The following is a 25,270-nucleotide window of genomic DNA, read 5'->3' as shown; positions in this document are numbered from 1 at the left end:
GAGAACCCTGTTCTTTTTCACATTCTCCTGGGAGCAGAGGATAGGCCTGATGACTGTTTTAAACAGTAGAAAGGGTTCAGCTAAGAACTACAGTCCACTCTCAGCCCTGTCATATACTATAGGACAAGTCTTCATTCACAACAAATGGATAGCAACACCTGTCTCGTAACACTGGGAAAACTGCATACAGTATTTAGAAGGAACACTAGTACAGCAGAATCTGCAGACAACGGAGTCAAAGATCTGAGGCCAAATCCTACTAAACTTTACAACTTTGAGTTGGTCACTTTTCTGAACTTTAGCTTCTCCATAAGTGTAAAACTGATGTAAAATAATATAAAGCTATATGAAAGCTGATGTGATGTACTTGTGAAATAGTATGTGCAAAAAAGGACTTTGTAAAAATGTAAAGCACTATGCTGGTTATTGTGATATCTGAGATATTTTTAAAGTTGCAATTCAATTCAACAAGCATTCATTTAGAGTCATGTGCAAGGCACTGTGCTAAAAGATGGGAAAATACTACATAAATATAAAATTCTGCTGAAAACTAACTTATTGGCAGAGTTCCAAATAATGAAACGGATACATTTAACAAATCAAAGTATTGCTACACCTGAGATTTTTCACTTCAAACACTTGGAAGGAGAAAACCTAACAACAGCATGAATTTTATCATACTGTTACCATTCATAGCAGCTTAATAAGTATTTCACTTCAACGTAGTCAGCCAAGTTTTATAATTTGGCAATAGTGTAAAGGAGCGTTAAGAGAAAAGGAAGAGGAGGAAGAGCTTCAATCTTTGTATCTTCCAAGGATACAACACAAAACTGAACATCAAATAAGCCACCCCACCCTTATACTTATGATTTATTCTTTCTTAAAGAACGTATAATACATTGTGGGAGAAGCGTAGAAGATTCATTTTTCCTGCTCACTCAACTACACACTCAAAAGTGAAAGCCCTCTTCCTTGAAAAGTGACTGTCTTAGAAAAGTTTAACAACAGATTTCTTAAACCAGGAAAAAATTACACCATATATTCTTTTAACAGCAGGTAGTTTAGAGTTCTTAAAATAACTTTATAAATATATAATATAGTAATATAGATAACCAAAATGGAAAAATTTCAAGCCAGGGTACCAGTGTATAAAATGAAACTTTTCAAGCCATCTTAACAACAGTTAAGTGAGCAAACTACCAATTCTGAACTCTCAAGCTGTGTTTTAAAATACAAAGCATCCCGCAGCAAGTTCTCTCTTGTCCAGGCATTCTGTATGTAAGGCCAGGAGGTTTCTGCTTCTTTCCTGGGTTCTGCTTGCTAGGCACAGCTGAAAGGGCAGAAGGCCACAGCTGAGCTTAACTTACTGTCAAATTTGAACTTCCTAGAAAAATCACTGCAGAGGAAACCATATCAACCTACTGAAGATTTCAGATCTTCAGAAATGTCACGGAAAGTCCTAAAAGAAAAAAAGACGGAATGATCAGTTGATTACCATAAAACAGTATCCTAGTTTTACAATCTTTTGGAGCCCTAATAAGATTATACAGTCACTATTTTTTCTTAAGATTTTCATTGAGTATTGTTTCTTTTTTTTTTTGAGACGGAGTCTCGCTGTGTCTCCCAGGCTGGAGTGCAATGGCGTGATCTCGGCTCACTGCAAGCTCCGCCTCCCGGGTTCACGCCATTCTCCCGCCTCAGCCTCCCAAGTAGCTGAGACTACAGGCGCCCGCCACCACGCCCGGCTAGTTTTTTGTATTTTTAGTAGAGACGGGGTTTCACCATGTTAGCCAGGATAGTCTCAATCTCCTGACCTTGTGATCCACCCGCCTCGGCCTCCCAAAGTGCTGGGATTACAGGCTTGAGCCACCGCGCCCGGCCGAGTATTGTTTCAAAGTCTGCTAGTTGTTGCTCTTTCTTTATCAACAAGAACTCCATTTTTTTGCTGGATCCATTGTCCAAAGGACTATTTCCCTTGAAACTACACATGACCATGTGACTATACTTTGGTCAATGAGATTTAAGTAGACGTGCAACTTCTGGGCAGTTCCTTAAAAGAGAAGAGCAATCTTCTTCAGCTCTTCCACCTTGTTACTGGCTCCAAGTGGATATGATGATTGATGTTAAAGAGAAAAAACACTAAGAGATCAAAGATGAAATGCTAAGTGGATACATTTTATTACAAAATAGAAATTGTAATCTAACAGAGTCCAAGCTCTAAGGGATGTGGTTCAGTGCAGGAAAAATGGGGTAGGTCTTTCAATCAAGTGACCTTGTACTTCTACTGTTTCTGACACACATTAAACAAGCTAAGCAAACAATGTTATTGGCAGGTAATATCTGGGCTGGATGATGGTGGCTGAGCACCATGCCTGGCTGCTGCATACATGAAATGTCTACCTCAGGACTGTAGTAGCTAGCTTGCTTTTGCTACATAATTTACATGTCTGAGCTGGGATAAATCACCTGGTTAAATTCACATCTATGCTGGCAGCCAAATGGCCAGGTCAGAATTTATCAATGAACATAAGCTCAAGCATCCATATAAGACAAAAAGGCCTCGCACCAAGGCTGACAGTATATCAGGATGAAGAGAGGCTGGGACCAGATGTTTATGCAACAGTCATTCAAGCCCTGGATGGCCTACCTTCTTTTACACAAGCAAGAAATAAACTACTAGGTTAAGTCACTGTTACTTTGAGTCTTGTTGATGATGGGTTTTTTGTTTAGTTTTTGGTTATGTACAGCCTAAACTACCTTAAGTGATACAGATATAAAGCACAGTCTATTACCATCCTTTCAGATAGAAGTTATATTGCTGCTCCTTTACAGTAAGTCCACATATTAGAAATACAGAAAAATATTTGCCTTTACAGTTTGTTTTTGTTTTTTTGTTTTGTTTTTTTGAGACAAGGTCTCACTCTGCTGCCCAGGCTGGAGTGTACTGGTGCTATCTCGGCTCACTGCAACCTCTGCCTCTGGGCTCAAGCCATCCTCCCACCTCAGCCTCTTGAGTAGCTGGGACTACAGGGAACATGACACCACACCTGGCTAATTTTTGTACTTTTTTGTATAGACAGGGTTTCACCATGTTGCCCAGGCTGGTCTTGAACTCCTGAGCTCAAGTGATCTACCCACCTTGGCCTCCCAAAGTGCTAGGATTACAGACATGAGCCATCATGTCTGGCCCCAAATAATTTTAATATTATAATAAAAGTTATATTAATTATATAATATAAAGTTATATAATTTATATTAAATTTATAATTATGTAAATGATGTTAAAAGTTATATTACTTTGCAATATCACTATATTTTTTCTTTATACACACATACACATATACTATGTTGTTTCTTCATAGATAGATAGATAGATAGATAGATAGATAGATAGATAGATAGATAAAAACACTTGTTTTTTAAAGACAGGGTTTCACTCCGTCACCCAGGTTGGAGTGCAGTGGTGTGATCACAGCTCCTGGGCTCAAGAAGCTTTGGGCTCAAGTGATCATCTCACCTCAGCCTCCCAGGTAGCTGAGACTGAGCTATGCCTAATTTTTTTTTTTCAAATTTTTTAGTAGAGATAGGGTTTCTCTATGTCACCCAGGCTGATCTCAGACTCCTAGTTTCAAGTAACTCCACCTCAGCTTCCCCCAAAGTTCTAGGATTACAGGTGTGAGCCACCGTGCCTGGCAGATTTTTTAAATAATAGTCAAATAAAGCTAAGTTTATTTCATACTAATAACTCTTAGTTATTGTCAACAAATTACTCAACTTTTTCATTAGAAATAGAGCTAAAGGCCAGGCATGGTGGCTCACACCTGTAATCCTAGCACTTTAAGAGGCTGAGGTAGAACTGCTTGAGCCAGGAGCTCAAGACCAGCCTGGGCAACAGTGAGACATCTCTACAAAAAAAAAAAATTTAAAAATTAGCCAGGCATAGTGGCACATGCCTATAGTCCCATCCACTTGGGAGGCTAAGGTGGGAGGATCACCTGAGCCCAAGAGGTTGAAGCTGCAGTGAGTCTAGGTCATGCCACTCCAGTCCACCCTGGGCAACAAAATGAGACCCTGCACCACCACCACCATCCCCCACAAAAAAAAAAAAGAAGGAAGGAAGGGAGGGAGGGAGGGAAGAAGGAATAAAAGGAAGTACAATATAAAGTAAGTGTTCCATAAACTTAAGAAACAGCTCACAGTAGTAGAAACTAAAGATAACAAAAAGCTTTCATTAGGTACAATCACCTAAAAACTTACAAAACAAACAATCTGAACTTCAAATGTAATTCCACAATCATGCCCCCTCCCTTACTCCTTTTCTCTCCTGACTCTCAATTCATACAAATATTTAGGAGGCCCACAGGCAAGGCAGAGTTCAATTAAAGACTAACCTTGCAGCACTCAATGAGGAAAATACTTCAGTGTTAAGAGGGGAACAGGTAAAATGTCACAGAAAAGAAATTACCTTCAAGGATGTTCACTTATCTCAAGGCTCTTTCAAGGATGGTGCCCTAAGCCTCTGGATCTCTGAAGCACACCTCTACTAGCACAGCTCTACTTTGAAAAACTGTGAGTCTCCTGGCTATGGATCCTGAGGCTTTGAGAGGGTTTATGTGTGACAAGAATACACCAACCATTTTTAAAGATGCTGGCTGATCTAAAAATTGAAATGAATTTTCTTTTCTTAAAGATTTTTATGTTCTGAAAACAAGTCCGAAAGTGAAGATTTGTATACACACATGTATGTTTATATGCATTAATATCTATTTATCTATCTATCTATAACCAGTGTTTCTCAATCTTGACATTGTTCTACATTATAAGATGTTGTGTAGCATCCCCAGCCTCTATCTAACTAGAATGACAATCAAAATGACTCCAGACATGAGAAAATGTCTGGGGAGAAAAAAAATCACCTTCACACTCCTGTCAGCACTATAGCTCTAGATAGCTATTTTTCAGTCTCACCCAAGTTTGTGTTTTTACATTTGTCTACAGGCCAAGCTGGCTGCTGTCTCAGACAATATGAATTTCAGGTAGCACTTAATTCTGAAAAGCCCTGGAAAATCTTTGCAAGCAATAGTCAAAAACTGGCTAATACTACAAAGCATTTTCTAATACCCAACGGGGTTCTCTGACATCTTTTCAAATTTCTCAGATACCTACAATTTTATATCTATTAACTATTCATTTCCTCTAAATTATGAATGAAGATTTCTGCCTCAGGGCAAAGACACATTAAATAAGATTAAGGCTGTGGTTAGTCTAGTCACTGCTCTCTGTTGACAAGTAAGCTTAGCTGTAACCTTGAAATTCCTACCTACTATTAAATTTTGTCTCCAGGCCAAGAAAGCCTCCAAAACGACTCAGGAAAACAAAGAAAACCAACAACTTGAAGCAAGCTTAGAAATCAGTTACTAAGAGTCTTTCATCTCAATGTTCTCTCTAGGTATGTAGGGTATTAGGGTGATGGAGCGGGAGGTGTGTGTGTGTATAGAACCCTACTGAAGTAACACTGATCTTGAACAAATCTCTATCTCCAGGAAAACAGTATCTATAGTCTAGAGATGCAGAAATTATTTGGTTTTTGGCTTATTACAGAGGCACAGCTCTAACTAATAAGCAAAGTTCACAAAACTATAACTCTCTGCGTTAGAAATAAACACTGCATTGATACTATTTTCTGAAAATGTTTTAACATCCTACCTAAACCATTTAAATACAGTATTCTTTCACAAATTCTAAGGATTATTATGCTGCAAGGAATCATGGTTATAGAATTTCTCATCTAAGAATAAGCAATGCAGAACGGGACCACAGGTAACTGGGGGACTACAGGACTGTTAACATTTTACACCTCCTTTCAGAGCAACAGGGATTGTGCAGTGTAGTCTCTCACTATTCCTTGCTCTTTGAAAATATTTTGGGATCTGCTTGCCTCAAAGTTTCAATGAGATCTTTACAAATTCATTTCACCCCCTACCCTCTTCCCTCCATGTAAATATTTAAATCTTTTATGATTTAACAACGGAAGACTTGTTGACTTCCAGCTTCCTAGACGTGCAGAATAAGTTATGGATGCCTGAAAGTTATAACTGACTAATTTAACTTACTTAGCTGGCTCCCCAGCACTGACTGTATATTTCCTACACCAGTGCCAGCATACAATCCTGTGACAGACCACATGCAACCACTATTATACATATCCCCTCCCTTCCAACAAATTTGGAATAAAGTTCTAAGGCTAGGGTTTACTATGTCCCATCTTCTTTTATCAGCCTCAAGGTTGTATTGAAAAATCCTTTTTATCTAATCTGCTTTTGGTTTCACTAATTCACAACTTCACTAAATCTTCATCTAGCACTTTCTATGCACCAAACACCACGTTACGAATAGCAAAACAGTGGTCAAGTTAGATATAGCTCCCACTTTCAAAAAGTTTACCAACTAATGGGAAAAAACAATGAATTAAACACACATCTATAAAACATGTATTAAGTTTCAACAGAAGTATAAGATACCACAGGGACACAACAAGGACTTCTTACCTAGTTCAGTTTCAGTAATATTTCTCACAAAAAGGGTACTTTGTATGACCATGATATTGGACTTGGCTGGGAGGGAAGTGGTATTCTTTACAGAGGGGACAACACTGCAAAGATGACACTGCCTTCTGGTAACTAAAACAAGTTTAATAAGGTTGAAAAATGAAATGCAAGGCACACAGCACAGAGATGAATCTGGAGAAGTGGACAGAAAAAAGGCATGAGAAGAGAAGTCTGACAGGACAAATTAATATGTCAGCTTTATCTTGAAGGCCACGGGAAGCCACTGTGGGAATTTTAAGCAGCAGCAGAGTAGAATATTTATGTTTCAGAAACATCAGAGAGAGGGTGCTATGAAGAACAGACTAGAGGGGGGCCAAACTCGAGGCAGGCACCAGTAAAGAGGCTGCTGAAGCAATCCTGGCAGTGGGTCACACCGCTGGGGGTAAAGAGGATGAACAGATTCAGGAAATTTTCAAGTAACAGAAAGTAAATCAAATGTATTCCCTTTCTAACCCCAGTTTACTCTCTTTTCTCAATCTTCTAAAGTGGAATGACAGACAGCAAGTGCACCCCAACTGAAATTCTTAGGGTTAGCGTAAAGATCTGCAGAAGTGGGGATGGTTTATGGCGCGTATCTTTATGCCTCACTTTACAGAGACCCAGAGATGGGGTTTCACCACGTTGCTCAGGCTGGTCTTGAACTCCTGGACTCAAACGATCGCCTGCCTTGGGCTACCAAAGTGCTGGGATTACAGGCATAAGCCATTATGCCCAGCAGATACTCATTTTTGATTATACTTTGGGTATTTAGTTATGAAAGATATAAACCTCAGATTAAGAAAGCGAGTACAAAAACAGCCACAAGTTACTAAATCTTCCCTAGAGAAACATAAAGCTGAGTTCCTAAAGGACCACATTCCAGTTGTCACCTTCAACACTGTCAAGGTGTAACAGAGGGCAAAGGAAAACTATTAATATGGAGAATAGCATCCCCCAAAGACTTCCTGGGATATACTCCTTACAGGATTTTCTGGGCTTTAATATTCACAGACTGCTGCTCAATTTTTAGTAGAAGTGAAAGAAGTCTATCAAAGCAAGTCTGATTATCCTGTCCAAAAATCAAGAAAGTATGCATGATTACAGGGATGTTTTTGCCTTTCCCTACCATCCCATCTCCCTAAACAAGCCCACTATTAATAGAGAACAAAGGAAGTGAAAGGTTCTGATTATTCAGTAGAGGCCAAAATAGTTGGCAGCCCAAAGCTGTGCTGTATCCACTACATTCTCACTATCAACAGTGAGCAGCAGAGAAGGTCTTCCTTCCTACAATCTTTCCTTAGGAGAATGGGCATTCATCTGTGTGAAGATAGTAGTCCAACAAGTTTTTTTGCGGTATGGAATTAAGAGGTATGTCTGTTTAATAAAATGCAACCGTCTATCCTGTATTGTCACACTGTAACAATATACAAATTCCTAGAAAAAGCCAAGCCCTTTCAGAGCTCATGCTTCTGTAGCTACTATTCCCTCACAGCCCATTCATTTCTTCCACTAGGAATTGAGCATTCTGAGTACAAAATACTGTTGACAGAGGTTGACATCAGTAATTAAAACAGACTTGGCCCTGGCAGTAACAGCAACTATAGTCAAGTTGGGATGGGGGAGAGAGAAAAATAATCAAGTATATAAATGAAAACTGTACTCCAAAAAAAATAAGTACAAGGTACAAACTATAAACACATTAAACTGGCAAGGAGGCCATAACCTAATCTTGGGGGTAGGAAACGCTTCTCTGATGAACTGACATTCGAACTGAGATCTGAATAGTTAGGAGTTCCTTAAGAAGGAAAGATGGGGGGATTATCCAGATGAAGGATTATCCACATAGAGAAACCAGCAAGCACAAAGGCCCAGAGTTTCAATGGCACCTAGTGTATCTGAGGCCTGATGGAAAGCCAGTGTGGCTGCACCATGGACAGCAAAGGCCATGAAAGAAAAAAAAAAAAAGAACTAAGAGGCAAAAGCAACAAATACTAAGAAGGTGGAAAGCGGGTGGGACTGCTATGATCTGGCATATGTGATAGAGTTTGGCTGTCTGTCCCATGCAAATCTCATGTTAAAATGTGATCCCTAATGTTGAAGGTGAGGCCTAGTGGGAGGTGTCTGTGCCATGGGAGCAGATCCCTCATTAATGGCTTGGTGCCCTCCCCCCAATAATGATAAATGAGTTTTTGCTCTATTCCTTCAGGTAAAAGCAGTTTGTTTAGAACAGCCTGTCATCTCTCTTGCTTCCTCTCTCTCCGTGTGACACACCTGCTTCCCCTTTGCCTTCCACCATGACTGGAAGTTTCCTGGGGCCTCACCAGAAGCAGGTGCTGGCAGTATACTTCTTGTACAGTCTGAAGAGCCATGAGCCAAAATAAACTTATTTTCTTTACATAAATTTTCTAGCCTCAGGAATTCCTTTATAGCAATGAAAAACAGACTAACACAAGACCCTAAAAAGCTGAATCTTAAACCAGTAGTGAGAAAGGCCAGGAAACATTTTGATTTATTCGGAGAAATCCCCCAGGCTTAGGAACTGGTGACATCAAGTAACTCTGGAAGTAGAGTCGGAGGTGGGGGAAAACACAGGACTGCTCTACAGTTTCCTTAAAGAGCAGTAAGACAACACCCTCTGATAGCCTCACCCCACCTCCCACCCAGCCAAGCAGCTGACTCCACCCTCTCCCCTCCTTGGCAGAAAACTAGAGGTTTTTCCCCTCCGGAGGTAAAAAAAAAAAAAAAAAAAAAAGTCTCTGAACTAGTGCACAACAGGCAGAAATGAGAGTGGGCATCCATCCCAACACTGGGAGATTAAGTGGATGTTTACATCTTGAAGGCTGTCCAGACCCTTTCCTCCTCCTGGCTCCCGGGAGGCTGGCAGCCAGGCTTTTAGTCTCTAGCCAGATTAGAAGCTCTTTCTTTGAGGACTACACGAGCCCAAAAAGGGGACCAAAATCACTGACATTAAGGGCTGGACAAAGCAGTGGCCCTGCCACATTATATTATGGTAACACATATCATAATCCACCACAGCTTCTGAGTCTCTTTTCTTTTTGGGACAGAGTCTCGCTCTGTCACCCAGGCTGGAGTACAGTGGCACAATCTCGGCTCACTGCAACCTCTGCTTCCCAGATTCAAATGATTCTCCTGCCTCAGCTTCCCGAGTAGTAGGGACTACAGGTGCATGCCACCATGCCTGACTAATTTTGTATTTTTAGTAGAGACGGGGTTTCACCATGTTGGCCAGGCTGGTCTTGAACTCCTGACCTCAGGTGACTCACCCACTGCGGCCTCCCGAAGTGCTGCGATTACAGGCGTGAGCCACTGCGCCCGGCCATATCTCATTCTTAACATGAGCCAACAGCCAAACATCTTCAATACCCGATATTGTGGTTCTGTTAATACAGGTTAGTGTCCCTTATCTGAAATGCTTGGGAACAGAAGTGATTCACATCTTTTTTGCATTTGGGAATATTTACATTATACTAACCCCAAATCCAAGAATCCAAAATCAAAAATGCTGGCCGAGTGCAGTGGCTCATGCCTGTAATCCCAGCACTTTGGGAGGTTGAGGAGGGCAGATCACCTGAGGTCAGGAGTTGGAGACCAGCCTGGCCAACATGGCGAAACCCTGTTTCTACTAAAAATACAAAAATTAGCCAGGCGTTGTGGCATGCACCTGTAAGTCCCCGCTACTCAGGAAGCTGAGGCAGGAGAATCATTTGAATCTGGGAGGCAGAGGTTGCAGTGAGCCGAGATCGTGCCACTGCACTCCAGCCTGGGTGACAGAGTGAGACTCTGTCTCAAAAAAAAAAAAAAAAAAATCCAAAATGCTCCAACAAACACTTCCTTTGAGTATCATGTTGGCATTCAAAAAGTTTCTGATTCTGTAGAGTTTCCAACTTGGGATTTGGGATGCTCAACATGTATGGCAAAGGTGGATGGATTTTATAGATGTCATAAATGTCCCTCATTAGCTGACTTAAAAAAGAGAAATTATGCTGGGTGGGCTAGGTCTAATCAGGTGAGCTCTTCTTTTAAAAAGTCTAGGGGTCAGAGACTGAAGTTAGAAAAATACTCTCCTGCTGGCCTTAAAGAAGCAAAAACCCAGATTACCAGCTGCCTATGAAGAGAGGCAGCCTCTAGGAGCCATGAGTCTCAGTTACACAACTACAAAGAAATGAATTATGCCAACAACAGGACCGCTTGAAAGAGGACTCCAATCCACAGATGAAACCCCAACTGTGACTGCAGATTGTCAGGTCCTAAGCAGAGGAACCAACCAAGTTTTGCTTGAACTCCTGACCCATAGAAGCTGTGTCGTAAATGTATAGTAAGCTGCTAAACGTGTAATTTGTTACATGTCATACAAAACATAAACCTCTAGGCTAAAAAGGCACATTTTATTCTAAGGAAATAACACCTCAATAAAGGAGACTGAAAAACATGTGCAAGTAGAAATGGAAAGTGCTATAGTAAAGCTACAAGATAAAGTTGAAGAAATCACCCAGAAAATGGAGCCAAAAAGACACAAGTGAAAAAAGAAAGTATTTAAAATGTGAAATGCCCAGTCCATGAGGGTCAACGTCAAAATAAAATAAATTTCTGAAAGAAGAAAAGGAAATAATGAAACAACTCAAGAAAAATGTCAGAACACCAGAACATAAGTTTTCACTTTTAAAGGTCTTAGCAAGTGCCCATCAGGACAAAAAACACAGATAAACAAAAAGATCTTATATGTCTTCAAACAGTTAAATTAACAAGAATCAAGAATAAAAATTGCTTGACTTTTAACAACAATCCTAGAAGCTAGAAAACAATGAATAAAGAAATGTTAAAGAAAAAATGTCAAGCATAGAATTCTCTACATAGGAAAGCTATCGGATTAAGTATGACATTAGGAAAAGCTTTTTCAGACATGCATCGTCCCTCAAAATTTACCTCCTATGCATATTTTCCTGAAAATCTACAAGACGATGTGCTCCACCAAAAAGGAATAAATCAAGAAAGAAAATTATATAGGATATAAGAAATAAGGATTCCAACGCAAGGGAGAGTTGAGGGAATACCCAAGGTGATAGCTGAACAGCAAGCCAAAAGGACAGCACTCCAATGGGGCAGACCAAGATACTCAGGAGAGTCTTGTTCAGAAGACCAACTATGCCTGGTGCAACTGAACATACCAAGTGGAGAGGCGAGTGCCTGGTGCGGAGCTTGAGATGGGATTAGTTATAAGTACATGGAAAGCAAAGCAAATAAAAACCAGTATCTTTACTAACTCAAGAGAAAGCAAAAGTCGTAGGGGTAAAGAAATATTAGAATATATGAGAAGGCTCAAATATGAATATAATTTAAAGTCATAATAATGTAAAACCTGAATACTGATCTAACCAGTATCACAGTTTGTTCCAGGGGAATGGGTAGTGAAAGCTAACTTCTAACCTTCCAAGTGGGAAGTTATTAGATGATGCCTATACATGACCAAATCAGAAATAAGCATGTCATTTCAAGATATGGAGGTAAATACCAAAATAATTAGGGTCAAAAAGTGGTTCCTCTTAGAAAAAGGAAGAGGGAGAAGGCAAAGCCCTTATTTTTCACTGAGTTTTGTAGAAATTTGACTCTTTAAACTACGTGCATGAGTAACTTTGAAAGACAAAGGCTATATACATGGGTCCTCACATTATCTTTTTCTACTCCGCCATACCACATAAGCATTTTGTACTTTTAGAAAGAGAGAGGGTTAAAAAGGTTTATTACCTCTAAAAGAATTCATTTAAGTTGCTTTTGTTTCGCCTTAAAAACTAACTCTTGCTTTAGTAACTTGAAATCATTAAGTTTTACTCAAAATAACAGCAAAATATTGATCAATTCTCTTTTTTCTTTGTGTTTGGCAAGCCCATGGAACACAGCCTCAAGTTAGCAAGTGCATTCTGTTGCTTTTGAGCACACTGGCATCTCAGGTACCTGAGCACTTGTCTTTAAGAGGCAAAGGCAGAAAAGGATATCATAGTGTCACCACTACCAAATTGGGAAGGCCCTTGTCAAAATCACCGAGGCATCTCTCCTTTTATTCTTTTGGAAAAACTGATTTTCCCCTGCCATCAAGTAAGGATCATGCATTGGCTAAAATGGCCCCCTAACCGGCTCTAACTCAGAGACTGTACTGCATTTGTCCCGAGTTAAAGGACCATGTCTCTTTTCACAAAATATAACACTGAAAACAAAATTAAACAGAATCATATGTTGTTAAAGAATTTTACATAAAAGCATAAAATATTTTCATTAAATGCATTGTCAGAAACAACTTGTCAATGACTCCTTGATTATACAAGAATATCCAGTGGCAGGAAAACTAGTGTTTTCCAATTGCAGATAACAAGGTAAATGCATATAGTTTATGGAAAGTTAAAAATCTTTTACTTTTTATTCTGAGACTGTCCTTCTTACTTTTTTGTTGTTAAAATGTAATTTCTGGCACACGACATAGAAAACTGTTTTTAAGTATCCACCTAAACTTAAAACCAGATGTATAACCAGACATTCCACTTTTAGGTATATGTCCAACTACAGTAAGTACTATGCGCATGTCCACCAAAAGACATGTACAAAAACGTTCATGGCAAAATAAGAATTTTTTTTAAAAAAGAAAGTATAGCAACTTGAATTATAACAGACATAAACTGCAAACTACCCAAATATCTATTAGTCCTACAATGATTAAATGTGACTGCAATATATTCATGTAATGGAAGATTAGACAACAATGAAAGAATGACCCATGAACAGAGTAAAACATCCAACAACATGGATGAATCACACAGAGACACACTGTTGAGCAAAGAGGGCTGACTATATGAGTATGTACCTACCATATGATTTCTTTTACATGAAGTTCAGAAACAGGCAAAACTAATGAAAAGTGACTACAGTTAGAATATCAGCAGGCAGTGGGGTCTGAGAGGAGGCAGGGAGAAGCCTCCTAGAATAACAAAAATATTCTATATCTTGATATGGGTAGTGGTTACATGGGTGTGAGTATATGGAAAAATCAACCTGTCTATTTAGAGGTATATGTGGCTACTTAGATGTACATCCTCATCATATATAAATTATACCTAAAGAAATTTAAGAAAATTATAAGACAATTGGGAAAATTTTTCAAACATTATAATTTATTTTATGAAATGCTGGTGACAGCAGATAACAGCAATTGTTATTTTCATATTTGTACTTACAAAATAACACGTTGCAACTTTATATTGGCGTCCCAAATAATTTTTTCCCAACTTTGTATTTTAAAAATGTATAAACCTACACAAAATTGAAATGCTGGTACAATTAACAACCATATGTCCTTCATCTAGATTCACCAGTTGTTAATATTTTGCTACAGCCACTTCCTCTCTCCCTCTGTTTTGGCTGAACTGCTTGCAAATAAGTGGCAGACATCATGACCGGTCATCTTTAAAGGACATTCTTCTACAGAACAAAAGTGTCACTGGTTATGACTGGCTATCATTGTATCACTGGTTATCGAAGTATCATTATTAAACTGGTTAAACCAAATTTAACATTGATATATTATTTAACATATGGTCCACGTTCAAATTTCCCCAATTGTTTCAGAAATATTATTTATAGATTCCTCCCATCCCCAATCCAGAAATCTATCCCAGACTCATGCCATGCATTTGGTTGTCCTATTTCTTTTCCTTTTTTTTTCTTTTCCTTTGAGACAGAGTCTCACTCTGTTGCCCAGGCTGGAATCCAATGGCATGATCTCGGCTCACTGCAACCTCCGCCTCCCAGGTTCAAGCGATTCTCCTGCCTCAGCCTCCCGAGTAGCTGGGATTACGGGTGCCTGCCACCACATCTGGCTAATTTTTTGGGTATTTTTAGTAGAGATGGGGTTTTACCATGTTGGCCAGGCTGCTCTCAAACTCCTGACCTCAGGTTATTTGCCCACCTCAGCCTCCCAAAATGCTGGGATTAGCGGTGTGAGCCACTGCATCTGGCCTGGTTGTCCTATTTCTTGAGTCTCTTTCAATCTGGTATACCATGTTCCACATGGTATTAAATTTTTTAACTTTATTTTTGGCTTTTCATGACATTAACAATTCGCAAACAATATAGGTTTTTTTTTTCTTTGAGTCTACAGACTCTCATTCTGTTGCCCAGGCTGGAGTCCAGTGGCACAATCTGGGCTCACTGCAGCCTCCGCCTCCTAGTATCAAGCAATTCTTCTGCCTCAGCCTCCCGAGCAGCTGGGATCACAGGCATGCGCCAACACACCTGGCTAATTTTTGTATTTTTAGTAGAGATGGGGTTTCGCCATGTTGGCCAGGCTGGTCTCGAACTCCTGACCTCAGGTGATCCACCCACCTTGGCCTCCCAAAGTGCTAGGATTACAGGTGTGAGCCACTGCTCCCTGCCCCAATATAGGTTTTAAATTTTCTTGGTATGTGAAACCCAAAACTCTGCCAACGATTTGTATTCACTTAGTGTCTTCTGCAACCTTTATCACAGCATTGGTACTCAAATACCTTTATCCTGACAAGTCTGGATGAAGCTACTTATCAAATACAGAGACAGGACAGCTCAATGTATAAACACAGCTTACGATTATTCTGCTTTAACTCACCGCTGAGTCTGAGCAGGCCATGGGGTCTGGTTTGGCGTGGGCACTGAATTCGTGGGACTCACTAGCATGGCACTATAGATATTGGAAGCAACCACAAGTATGCAGAGAAGAATAGGCCCGATGATTGCTCCTTCCAGGCCTAGGTAGTATGCTCCACCGGCCACTGCCAAGCCTGTCAGGTAAGGATGGCCACCTCTGGAATAAAGAGCATGACCTTTAACACACAAAAACTGGAGTAAATCTGAAATACATTTCTAATACAATGTTCATTCTTTAATACACTATGCTTTTTGGCATATTATCAGCTTTCTTTAGATCTTTCTTTAGATCACCTCGATGCATACAATGAACACTGACTGCAATAACATTGAGATGCAAGATTTTCTTTTTCCTATGGGTGACATCTGCCTCTTTTTATAGCTCCAGGAATGAAATAATAAAGTCAGCAATGTTAATAGATATTTTATACCCATTTCAGGTGCCTGCCTATGATGGGTTAATGTTGGCTTAGGACTGGTTAGGAGTCACCTGTTAAGTTTTCCTCCATCAAGGATAATTAAGTGAGCATATAATTCAGTTAATTATGCTTTTATACGACAACAACAACAACGATAGCATCCCTGTTACTCAAAGGTCAGACTTTTGGCAACCTCCTAAAATACAGTTTTTAACACAGGTAATGATAAAAGGCCTCCTGAGGAAAATATCTGTCACAAAGCCCAAGATTTCTATTTCACAGGAGAATCACAAATGCCCTCCAGCTTATTACAGTATCACTTACAGAAGTGGAATGAAATAAAATAGAACACAGTAGCACAGCACATTGACAATGACAAGAAAGGACCACTGACATCAGAAGGACTGGGAAATAAGTCACATTCTGTTTGTTTCTAGTTTTAAACATAGATGAGAAGAACAATTCAGTGAAGGGCAAATAACTAAATATCCTGGAAGGATGTTCTATATTACAGTTAAATCAAAGTAAGACTTGTGGAGAACCAGTCTTCAGGAAACCAATGTATTATATTCATAATGTGTTTGTCTTTCTCATTCCAAAAAAATGATTTAGGGCAGTATTCAATGTTTGCTAAGTAAACTTCTTCCCTAAACAACACATTCAAGGAAAACTATCAAAAATGCTTAAAGCTTTTTTCCCCGTTCCGTCACCCAGGCTGGAGTGCAGTGCTGCAATCACGGCTTAATGCAGTCTCGACCTCCCAGGCTCAAATGACCTTCCCACCTCAGCCTCCTGAATAGCTGGGACTACAGGCATGTGCCACCACACCAAACTAATCTTTTTATTTTTGTGCAGAAGGGGTTTCACCATGTTTCCCAGGCTGGTCTTGAGCTCCTGGGCTCAAGTGATCCATCCACCTCGGCCTCTCAAAGTGATAGGATTACAGGCTTGAGCCACTATGCCCAGCCTTAAAGCTTTAAAAAAAAAAAAAACGTGTGGGAGTTTATTAATAAAAGCTTAACCTACTAAAAACTAAAACAATTTATGCCAAACCTTTCATTTCCCAATGACAACGTTTAAAGACAGTATTTTAGGCCGGGCATCGTGGCTCACGCCTGTAATCCCAGCACTTTGGGAGGCCAAGGCAGGCAGATCACCTGAGGTCAGGAGTTCAAGATCAGCCTGACCAACATGGTGAAACCCCATCTCTACTAAAAATACAAAAATTAGCCAGGTGTGGTGGTGCACGCCTGTAATCCCAGCTACTCAGGAGGCTGAGGCAGGAGAATGGCTTGAACCTGGGAGGCAGAGGATACAGTGAGGTGAGACTGCGCCACTGCACTCCAGCCTGGGTGATAGAGGGAGGCTTTGTCTAAAAAAAAAAAAAAAAAAAAAAAAGACAGTATTTCTTTAATTCCAGCTGTAAACCTTAATATAAAATGTACAGCAAAGTTTAAAGAAATAAAAGCACTTAAGTATAAATCATACTTAGTCCTACTCAAATGTCAACTGTGACACACTAGTTAACCACACTATGACGTTCAGCCTTTTAATTTTCTCTCTCAAGTTTTAATATGACTGAGAACTGGCTTGATTTATTTAGTGCAATTTCTAAAAGAGATACCAAAACCTATGAAAACAGACATTTATTTATTGTATTATATGGCTAAAGTGTTGATTCTGACTTAGAGTTAATCTGTATTTATCACAGAACGATTCCAATTATACTTTTAGAGAGCTCTGCTTGCCAGAAATTAACTTGCTGAGATTTGGTTTCACATGGAAATCCTCAGACATATAATCTAACATCATTTTCTCCAAAACCAAAGAAGAGATAAATATAATCATTAACAGTTCACTGTACTTAAAATATTTGATGTACATCAGGTCATAATTCTTTTCTAGGTTAAATGTCACTAAATCAAGACAAAATTATTCACAATTTGGTTTTAACCCAGGACATCATATATTAATGATAAATAATACATATGTAATAATAAAATATTGGCAGGGCATGGTGGTTCATTCCCATAATCCTAGTGCCTTGGGGAGTTCAAGGCAGGAGGATTGCTTGAGCCTAGGAGTTCAAGGTTCAAGGCTGCAATGAGCCATGACTGCACCCTGCATTCCAGCTGTCTGGGTGAGATACTGTCTCAAAAAAAAAAAAGTTGCTCTGGAACTTTCAGGCAACAACCACCAAAAAAAAAAAAAAAAAAAACCACCCCAAAATATCATGCCTTGTAAACAATATTATTTTAAATGAAAATTTCATTATATCAGTGGGAACACAAAAGGCTATTTCACTGAAAACTCCTACTACCAGTTCTTTTGTATACCCGAGAGGAAAAAATCCTCCCTTAAAAAAAAAACAACAGAAATGCCTGGAGGATTCACTAATAACTTAAGAAATTCTGTGGCTTACTTACCCTGATATGTCAGAGTAGATTGCAGTATCTACAAAGTATGTTGGCAAGAGATGAAAAATCAACAGTAAAATGGCCTTGCATCCTAACCCTTGTGTCAGCCACAGGTCGAGAACTGCAGGTACTGCTGCCCAGTATGTCCCCAAGAATGGCACTGCTCCAAGGATTGCTGCTAACGCTGAAAAAAGAGTAAAAGAAAAGCAACTTAACATCATCAGCAAAACACTAACAAAGCAAAAGAATCGAAGCCGTAGCTCCTCCTCCTCAACAATTTCCAACAAAACAAGTTAAATACTCACAAACTCAAATATTAGGGAAATGATATGCCCTATCTAACTGAATTTTCTAGCTAAGTAAAGGCTCAGTATCTTAAAACGTGATACTAAAAATCTTTCCAAGTCTGTGTCTTATTTATGGATCTCTTCTTAAGCAATAGAATTTGAGGGTTCTGGAGTTGTTACTCTCAATCAATAGTTAATATACGGTCCTATAAATATACCTACAGAACATGTGTCAAAACTTATACTGAATCCAAAGCCCAATCAGAAATTACTTTCTAAACCTCAGCATATTCTTTACTTTGCTTCTTTCTAATAAAAATAAACAGAAAAAATCCTGAGATGAAGGACCCTGCTTCAAGGTCATTCCCGTTCAGAGCAGTTATGTTCAAGCGCTCTTCCTCCATCTGGCTTCTCTCCAGGTTAAGAGTAAAGCAGATGTACCTTCTAGTTCTGGTCCTACCAGAAGCCAGGTATGTGACCTTGGAAAACTGGTCTCTCATCTATATGAAAAGTCTACCACTCCACCTCACAAGGTGCTTGCAGGCCAGAGGGTAGGTTTGTGAACATCACAGTAGGGAAGAACGTGAATGAACTTGAAAATGTAGAAGGAAGCACAGACAAATGGGGGAAGAGGGGGATAGTGGTAGAGGCAAATGTGGAAGGCAGAGATATTTAGGAAAACAAGCAGCCATAGAAATAAAGGAAGGAGAAGTAGAAGAACCACCACAACAGATCTTAAGAGGTATGGAGGCAGCTTATGTGCCCTCAGAAGCATTCATCTTGCCCTGGGATGTAATCCCTCATGGACAAAGCTATTTGACAACACATTGCTCCCTGCCAATCAGTTCAATTCAAACATTACTGAGAGTCAATTATGTCCTACGTGTTATGCCAAGTGCTAGAACATTCATTCATTTAACAAACATTTAGGGCAACTGATACGGGTTTGGATCTGTGTCCCCATCAAAATTCCATGTCAAATTGTAATCCCCAATGTTGGAGGTAAAACCTGGTAGGAGGTGACTGGATCATGGGGGGCAGATTTCACCCCTAGATGCTGTTCTCATGATAGTGAGTGAGTGAGTGAGTTATCGTGAGTCTGGTTGTTTAAAACTGTGTAGCACCTTTCCCCTCTCTTCCTCCTGCTCCAGTCATGTAAGACATGCCTGCTTCCCCCTCACCTTCCACCACGATTATGTTTCCTGAGGCCTCCCCCAAAGCAGGAGCCACTATGCTTCCTGTACAGCCTGCAGAACCGTGAGCCAATTAAACCTCTTCTTTATAAATTACCTAATCTCAGATATTTCTTCATAGCAGTGACAGAACAGACTAATAGCAATTTTACTATGTGCTGGGTATGGTTCTAGCTGCTGGGGATACAGCAACAAACACATTATAAATCATATTTCTGTTCCTAATGTGGACTAGATTCTATCTCAAGCCAAAAAATTTAGTTTTTTAAACTTGAGGAAGTAGACATTTCCTAGACGTATGTAAAATGGTTTAACTTTCCTTAAACAGAGAACAGTGGAAGGTGTAATATGGTTGTTACCTGATGGTATGAAGACAATATTGATGCCAAATATAGTATGAGTCAGCCAGGTGTACAATCCATAGAAGCCAGCCATTTTGAGGGAAGCATCAAATACCCCTCTGGAATGCCCAAAGATAAAAAGAAAGAGTAAATAAACACAGTGTCATATCATGATTCAGAAAAATCACGTGGCCACTTGATTCCAAATCAAGTAATAGCGTTAGTTTTTCTGCTGGCCTGAGAATGCTGTTTTCATTTTATTTCAAAGAAACATAAACACCTTATTTTAAATACATTTACTAAGTTATTCTTCATGTAATATGAAATATGTTTTATTTGGAAATATATTTACTAACTATTCCTTAAATTTCTGATGGAAAAAATAACTGAAACACCTTAAAATACCCTATTCTCTGAAATAATTCATCAACTTTTCACTCTGAAGCAGATATTTCACCACCAAAACAAATGGAAAGAAAATCAAGTGTGAATAACATGTTTCCAAGAATACAGTTTAAACTCTAAGAAACCCCAGGCTCTGGCCAGTCCTCCCCTTTTGGAAACAGCCAGTAACGGACAGTGTAACTTGTATTTCACCATCTTTCTTTTATTTAACAAAACCTTCCTACGTTTCTTAAACTATGCAACTAAGCCTACAAAGTAACATCTCTTACAAATTCTATCAAAGAATGCAGGTCATTGGGAGAGAATTTACAGGAAAAAAAAAAAAGATTCCTAACTCCAGAGTAAAATCAGAGAGAAAAATACAAGAGAGATAAAAACAGACACATATATTTGGTGACTAATACAGGAATTCAGTACATGAAAATCTGCAATGTCAGGTGCTCTGTGTTTTTCAGTTGGAAGATCAGTAAGGCAGGACTGTAAGGAGGGGAAATAAGGAACTGTTCAGAGAGCACAAAGGCAGCAACCTGTAAGTAATCTCAAGGCAGCACAAAATCATAAAAACCTGGACTCTATGGGGTGGTGCAGAGGGGTGCAGGGAAAGCACCCTCATACGTTCACCACAGAAGAAAAGCTGTAGTTGAAAAAGAAGACGTTAGCAGCAAAGGAGACCTTGTACATGCAAAAGGAAACACCAAGCTTTTCTAAAGCATCCCAAAAGAGGTATACTGTTAGGAGCAAAGTCAAGCCCTGTAATCTAGTGATTCAGTCATTTAGTAGGGTTCTGGGACATGGATCCAGTGGCAGAATGGCTCCCCAATTATAAAATCTGCTTTGTCATCCTGACCAATAGCTTTCACCAGACAATGTCATAAAGGTGCCATATGACTCTGCAACAAGAACCCAGAATAAAGTGGTATCAAAAATACCAAAAGGAAGGGAAAGACCCCAAAGAAAATACCAAGGATCTGCTCAACAACTAAACAGAGAGGACAGAGCAAAAAGAAAATAACAGAGCTTCAGGTTTTAAACCTGAGGGGGAAATAATAGCAGTGTCTCAAAGACATGGAGAAGGCCAGAATGGAAGAAGCATGGAAGAAAAGGGGAGTTTGTTTAGTAAGGGCAACAGGAACTCAAAAAGGATGATGAAAATACCATAGAGGCAGCTGAAATAAGAGACAAGGCTTAATAGAAAATTCAGAACAAGACATCTGAGACGCACCAGAATAATTATAGAAGAGCATAGGACATCCTAAAGGGGCAAGTGGAGAGAAAAAAGGGCAACAGGTTGAGTTTTCATAAAGGACCTAAAGACAAAGAAATAACAGCCAGAGAGGTAATGAAATCATTTCTGTAGTAGGAGGAAAATCACTAGAGTGCAGTATTCCCGGAGACCAAGGGAGAAGGTAGGTTTTGAGGGGGAGGGAATAATGACATCATTGACCACAGAGAAAAAGAAAGGAAAAAAGTATAGAATTTGTCTAGAACTAGGGAGGTCAGTGAGGAAAAGATAGAGCTATCATGATCCTTCCTTAACCTTATGTTATTTAAAAAATTTTAAGCCAAAAATAAGTTGACATCAAAGGTGCAACAGAATATTGCAACTCAATCACCCCTCTGGGTGGCAAGTAACCAAGGCCCAATCCAGTAAGGATCACGTGCAGAAAACAGCACAGTCTTCTTTCTTTCACCGCTGAGAATACTGGTTGCTGGTAATGTTCTCAAGGCAACTTTTAAATGCACTATATATTGTTTGCAGTTACTAAACATATTCATGTAACCTAGTGAGGGATGAGAAGACAATATATTCCCTTCTACCTCATTACTCGTGATCTGGCACACAAGAAGTTTTATAAATAAAACAGCAGAGAAAAATCCTCTTACAATTTACCAGAAAACAGAATTTAACTCCCTCAAATTCCTAGCAACTTTTTCTTCTTTTTTGTATCAGCTTTATTAAACTATGATTTACAAATAATAAAACTCACCAATTTTAAGCATTTAATTCAGTAATTTGGACAAATATAAACATTCTACAACCATCATTACAATCAAGATGTAGAATATTTCCATCACCCCAAAAAGTTCCCTCATGCCCTTCTATAGTCAAACCCTTCCTAAACTCTGGCCTCTGACGGCCATTAGATATGCTGCCACTATAATTCTGCCTTCTCTAGAATCTCATGTAAACACAACCATACATTATACAGCTTTGTATTAAATTTTGGCAAAATATCCATGGCACAATATTTAGCATCTGAATCATTTTGAGTGTGCACTTCAATAGTGTTGAGTACATTCACGTTGTCATGTACTTTTGGTGTTTCTTGCACCTAGCATAATGCTTTTGAGCTTCACCAACATTGTTGAGTATGTCAGTAGTTTGTTCCTTTTTATTACTGAGTAGTATTCCATTATGCAGATCGACTAGAATTTGTTTATCCATTCACCAGTTGATGGGCATTTGAGGTGTTTCCAGTTTGGGGGTATTATGAATAATACTGCTATGAACATTTGTGTACAAGTCTTTGGGGACATATGCTTTCATTTCTCGTCTGTAAATACCTAGGAGTGGAGATACTGGGTCATATGGTATCTATTTAACTTTATAACGAATACTAGCTTTAATCTCTCAATTCAGAAAAAACTAAGAGTCCACGGACACCAATCCAGAAGCCACTGCCTCCTACCGCACCGCATATCTCCTCAAGGTATGAGGTTAAACCTCACAGTTTTATGTGAGTGGATGCTGGCAGGAAGAACAATTCAGCTCATGAAAAACTAAATGACAATGCATCTGAAGCTCCTAGTAACTGACGTAGTGCACAGTGGATGCTCAATAAGCAGTGGCTATTAGTAGAAAATGTGGTGTGTGCACAAGGAAATATTATTCAGCACCCCCCTAAAAAAGGAGGAAATCCTGTCATTTGCGACAACGTGGATGATCCTGGAGGACACTATGGTAAGTTAAATAAGCCAGGCGCAGCACAGATAGACAAATACTGCATCTGGAATGTAAGAGTTGAACTCACAGAAATAGAGAGTAGGATGTGGTTGCCAGGGGCTGAGAGATGGTCAAAGGGTACAAAGTTTCAGTTAGGATGAATAATTTCAGTCGATCTATTGTACAGCATGGTGACTACAGTTAATAATAATGCACTGTATACTTTAAAACTGCAAAGAGTACATCTTAAATGTTCTCACAACAAAAATGGTATGTGAAGTAATGAATATATGAATTAGCTTGATTTAACCATTTCACAATGTAACATTATATTACAAACTATAAATATATAGCATTTTTATTTGTTGCCTGGCTGGTTGCGGTAGTTCACATCTGTAATCCTAACACTGTCAGAGGCCAAAGCAGGTGGATGGCTTGAGTCCAGGAATTCAAGACCAACCTGGGCAACAGGTGAAACCCCGTCTCTAGTATAACTACAAAAAATTAGCCAGGCATAGTGTGTGCCATTAGTTATATGCCAGATGAAGTTTTATTTGACTTCGGGAGTAAATTATTCCTAGCAATCTCTGAATTTTAGGTTCCATAGAACCCTGGAATTCAGTGATAATTATATGCCCAGTATTACAGGTTATTTCACCTTACAATTTAAAATAACCAAACTAAAACTTTTTGGTATGCTACCTGCATGTGCACAGCACATAACTGTGCTTGGCATGTAGTGGGCTGTGTTAGTTTCCTGTTGCAGCTGTAATAAATTACCCTAAACTCAATTGGCTTAAAACATACTTTTTATCTTATAATTCAGGTCAGAAGTCCTAAAACCAAGATGCCACATTCTTTCTGGAGGATTTAAGGGAGAATCTGTTTTCTCTTCTTTTTCAGTAGTTTTTTTTTTTTAGGCTAGCCAAGTAAAGCAGTGAGAGTTGAGAGGCAACAGAGCAATGTGTAACTGGTTGTGATCATTTAGTTGTAAATACAACCACACTTGGACTAGCCTTTTCCAGTTTTTAAAGGCTGCCTTCATTCCTTGGCTCAAGGCCCCATCTTCCATCTTTCAGATTAGTAGTGTGGCATCCTCCAATCTCTCTCCATCTCTCAGCTCTGCTTCTGTCCACATGTCTCCTTCATTCTGACTCTCCTGCCTTTGTTTTCTAATAAAATTTTTTTATTGAGATGAAGCTTATATAACATAAATTCCATCATTTTAATGTATACAATTCAGTGGTTTTTATTATACTCATAATTTGTGCAACTATCACCATTAATTCTAGAACTTCCTCCCTCTTATAAGGACTTTTTCTAAACTTGTTTTTCTTCTTTCATTAATAATAAAGGTATAGCTGATAATTTTTTTTTGAGACTGGGTGTCAATCTGTCGCCTAGGCTTGAGTGCAGTGGTGCAATCTTGGCTCATTGCAACCTCCACCTCCCAGGCTCAAGTGATCCTCCCACCTCAGCCTCCCAAGTAGCTGGGACTACAGGTGCACACACAACCCCCTACGTGCCAACCACTGTTACATGCTGTGCACACACAAGTTTTGGTTTGGTTATTTTAAATAACCTATAATACTGGGCATATAATTATCATTCGTCTCCAGGGTTCTTTGGAACCTAAATTTCAGAGACTGCTAGGAATAATTTACTCCCAAAGTCAAATAAAACGTCATCTGGCATATAACTAATGGCAAGCACCATATAGTTTGAATGGGCTACCAGAAATCATTAATCAATGCAAGAATATTACTTACAATCATACCACTGAAAGATCATTTCCCCATTTCATTCATTCATTGGTTGACATCAACCAGTTAGTCAACATTTTTTGCATACTCAAATTCAATAAGCACTTCCCTGTCTTATTATCTATGAAAGACATTATGATACAGTTCATCAACTCTCTTGCAAAAATCACGATAGACGTGGGCTTCTGGCATTCCATAAAGGTGACCGTGTATGACTTATGCTGTGTGA

The 25,270-nt window shown here is 39.2% G+C and overlaps 2 protein-coding genes across 6 annotated transcripts in view; both read right to left on the bottom strand.

Moving 5' to 3' along the window:
* CTNNAL1 (catenin alpha like 1) overlaps nucleotides 1-25,270 on the bottom strand; it is a 264,318-nt gene that overhangs the window by 78,236 nt on the left and 160,812 nt on the right. The gene's annotated exons all lie outside the window — the stretch shown is intronic.
* The window catches only part of TMEM245 (transmembrane protein 245), a 123,725-nt gene that overhangs the window by 20,483 nt on the left and 77,972 nt on the right, over nucleotides 1-25,270 (bottom strand). For 3 of the 5 annotated variants that reach the window (XM_050759547.1, XM_050759550.1, XM_050759551.1), the window contains 4 exons: nucleotides 19,948-20,048; nucleotides 18,118-18,292; nucleotides 15,235-15,429; nucleotides 858-1,459 (listed from right to left, as the gene is read on the bottom strand). In XM_050759547.1, the coding sequence (XP_050615504.1) occupies nucleotides 1,414-1,459; nucleotides 15,235-15,429; nucleotides 18,118-18,292; nucleotides 19,948-20,048 (517 nt within the window). In that variant the 3' untranslated portion in view covers nucleotides 858-1,413. Of the gene's footprint in view, nucleotides 1-857; nucleotides 1,460-15,234; nucleotides 15,430-18,117; nucleotides 18,293-19,947; nucleotides 20,049-25,270 lie in introns of those variants that run through there. The other 2 variants (XM_050759549.1, XM_050759548.1) reach the window with 1 other exon arrangement.

Source organism: Macaca thibetana, chromosome 15 (genome assembly GCF_024542745.1).
Source record: "Macaca thibetana thibetana isolate TM-01 chromosome 15, ASM2454274v1, whole genome shotgun sequence".
NCBI lineage: Eukaryota > Metazoa > Chordata > Mammalia > Primates > Cercopithecidae > Macaca > Macaca thibetana.
The sequence above is the reverse complement of the archived record's forward strand: the minus strand, read 5'-3'. Positions and strand labels throughout refer to the sequence as shown.